This window comes from Benincasa hispida, chromosome 10 (assembly GCF_009727055.1).
Source record: "Benincasa hispida cultivar B227 chromosome 10, ASM972705v1, whole genome shotgun sequence".
NCBI classification, from domain to species: Eukaryota; Viridiplantae; Streptophyta; class Magnoliopsida; order Cucurbitales; family Cucurbitaceae; genus Benincasa; species Benincasa hispida.
Window position 1 is genome coordinate 3,302,241 of NC_052358.1, and position 2,234 is coordinate 3,304,474.

At 41.3% G+C, this 2,234-nt stretch overlaps 1 protein-coding gene across 1 annotated transcript; it reads left to right on the top strand.

Annotated features, from left to right (window-relative positions):
- The first annotated feature begins 229 nt into the window (after window positions 1–229).
- On the top strand, window positions 230–862 carry LOC120088215. Its single transcript, XM_039045355.1, has one exon. The coding sequence runs from the start codon at window positions 230–232 to the stop codon at window positions 860–862; it is 633 nt and encodes a 210-aa protein (XP_038901283.1).
- Window positions 863–2,234: the final 1,372 nt, after the last annotated feature.

Consider the following 2,234-nt stretch of genomic DNA (forward strand, 5'->3'; position numbering starts at 1 on the left):
GACCCTAGAATTAAAATCATCACAAACACCCTCACCGGAACAATCTCTAGCCTCAAGAGCACAGTAAATTAGGACCTAAAGAAACAATCCTGATCAGGAAATATGACGGGATCCTTCACCATTCCTGTGTAGGTTGAAAAAGAAGGACGACAATAAACAATTCCAGAGGTTCCTGGATGTTCTCCGACAGCTACATATTAACATTCCCTTAGTGGAAGCACTGGAATAGATGCCCAGCTATGTGAAGTTCCTCAAAGATATATTCGCAAACAAGAGGAAGATCAGGGAAAATGAAATCGTTGCACTAACATACGAGTGTAGTGCACTCTTCCAGAATAATATCCCCAAGAAAATGAAAGATTCGGGAAGCTTCACATTGTCGTGCTCGATTGGGGGGAAAGAAGTCGAAAACGCACTCTGTGACTTAAGGGCAAGTATTAACCCGATGCCCTTATCAATCTTCAAAAAGTTAGACATTGGCAACACAAGGCCCACCACAGTCACATTACAGTTGGCTGATAGGTCGATAACGCATCTGGAGGGCAAGATAGAGGATGTGCTTATGCAAGTAGACAAATTTATCTTTCCAGCTGACTTCATTATACTAGACTACAAAGCTGATATTGAGGTGCCAATTATATTGGGTCACCTATTTCTCGCAACTGGGCGTGCACTGATTGACGTACAAAAGGGAGAGCTTACTATAAGGGTTGATAATCAGCAAGTTAAATTCAACGATCTTAATGCATTAAAATACCCGAATGATATAGAAAACTATCAATATATTGGGGAATTGCAGGAAGGACAATGGCACAGCTTCAAGAAGAAACTAAAGAAGAAGATTTTGAGATTGGCACAATGATGGAGGAAAGTTGTGCCACAATATAGACTGATCACAATTTTGAATCAATGAATTTATCTGAGCGATTAACGCAACGAATTAAGCCATCTTTGGAGGAACCACCCGTGTTAGAAATGAAGGCATTTCTAGTGCACCCCAAATACATTTACCTAGGAGGCAATGACACCATGCCCGTTATAATCTCTGCTTCGTTGAGCAAAGAAAATGAGGAAACACTTATCCAAGTCCTCAAGAAGTACGCTAAAGCCTTGGAATGGACCTTGGTGGACATTCGAGGGATTAACCCCTCGTATTGCATGCACAAGATCCATCTTGAAGAAAGAAAAACTGGATCTATAGAGAGGTAGCGCTGTCTAAAACCTGCAATGAGGAAGGTTGTCAAGAAAGAAATTGTTAAGTGGCTTGATGCCGATGTCATCTACCCCATATCTGATAGCAGTTGGGTAAGCTCAGTGCAATGCATTCCAAAAAAAGGGGGTATGACCGTCATCGCCAATAGCAAGAACGAATTAATTCCAACCAGGACAACAACGGGGTGGGGGATATGCATGGACTATTGCAAGCTGAATTTGGCCATAGAAAAGGACCATTTCCCACTACCCTTTATTGATCAGATGTTAGATCGACTCGAGGAAATGAATTCTTTTGTTTTCTTGACGGTTACTTAGGGTACAAACAAATCGCAATTGCACCAGAAGATCAAAATAAGACAACGTTCATGTGCCCATTCGGCACGTTTGCATTCTGACGCATGCCATTTGGACTCTGCAACGCACCAGACACCTTCCAAAGATGTATGATGGCCATTTTCTTAGATTTCTTGGAAGAGTCAGTTGAGGTATTAATGGATGACTTTTTCAGTTTTCGGTAACACCTATGAAACTTTTTTGAGAAATTTAGAGAGAATTTTGAAGAGATGTGTAGAGATGAATTTAGTTTTGATCTAGGAGAAATGTCATTTTATGGTGGAAGAAGGAATAATACTGGGCCACAAGGTACCAAAGGCAGGATTGGAAGTAGACCAAGCGAAAATAAAAAAAATTGTCAAATGACCACCACCAATCAATGTAAAAACACTTAGGAGTTTTTTGGGGCATGCGGGATTCTCTCAAAGATTCATCAGAAGCTTCTCCCAAATCGCAAGACCCCTAAGTGCGCTCCTTGAGGTTGATCACAAATATGAATTTGATAATGCATGCGTTAAAGCATTCCACACTATAAGAAACGCGCTAATCACTGCACCAATTCTGGTTGCACCCGACTGGACACGACCATTTGCACTGATGTGTGACATGAGTGGATATGCGGTAGGAGCGGTCTTGAGCCAGAGAAAGGACAAAGTTTTGCATCCTATTTATTATGCAAGTAAGAC

What these genes read in the sequence shown, in the direction of transcription:
- LOC120088215 (XM_039045355.1), top strand. Translation starts at nt 230, where the DNA reads ATGCCCAGCTATGTGAAGTTCCTCAAAGATATATTCGCAAACAAGAGG.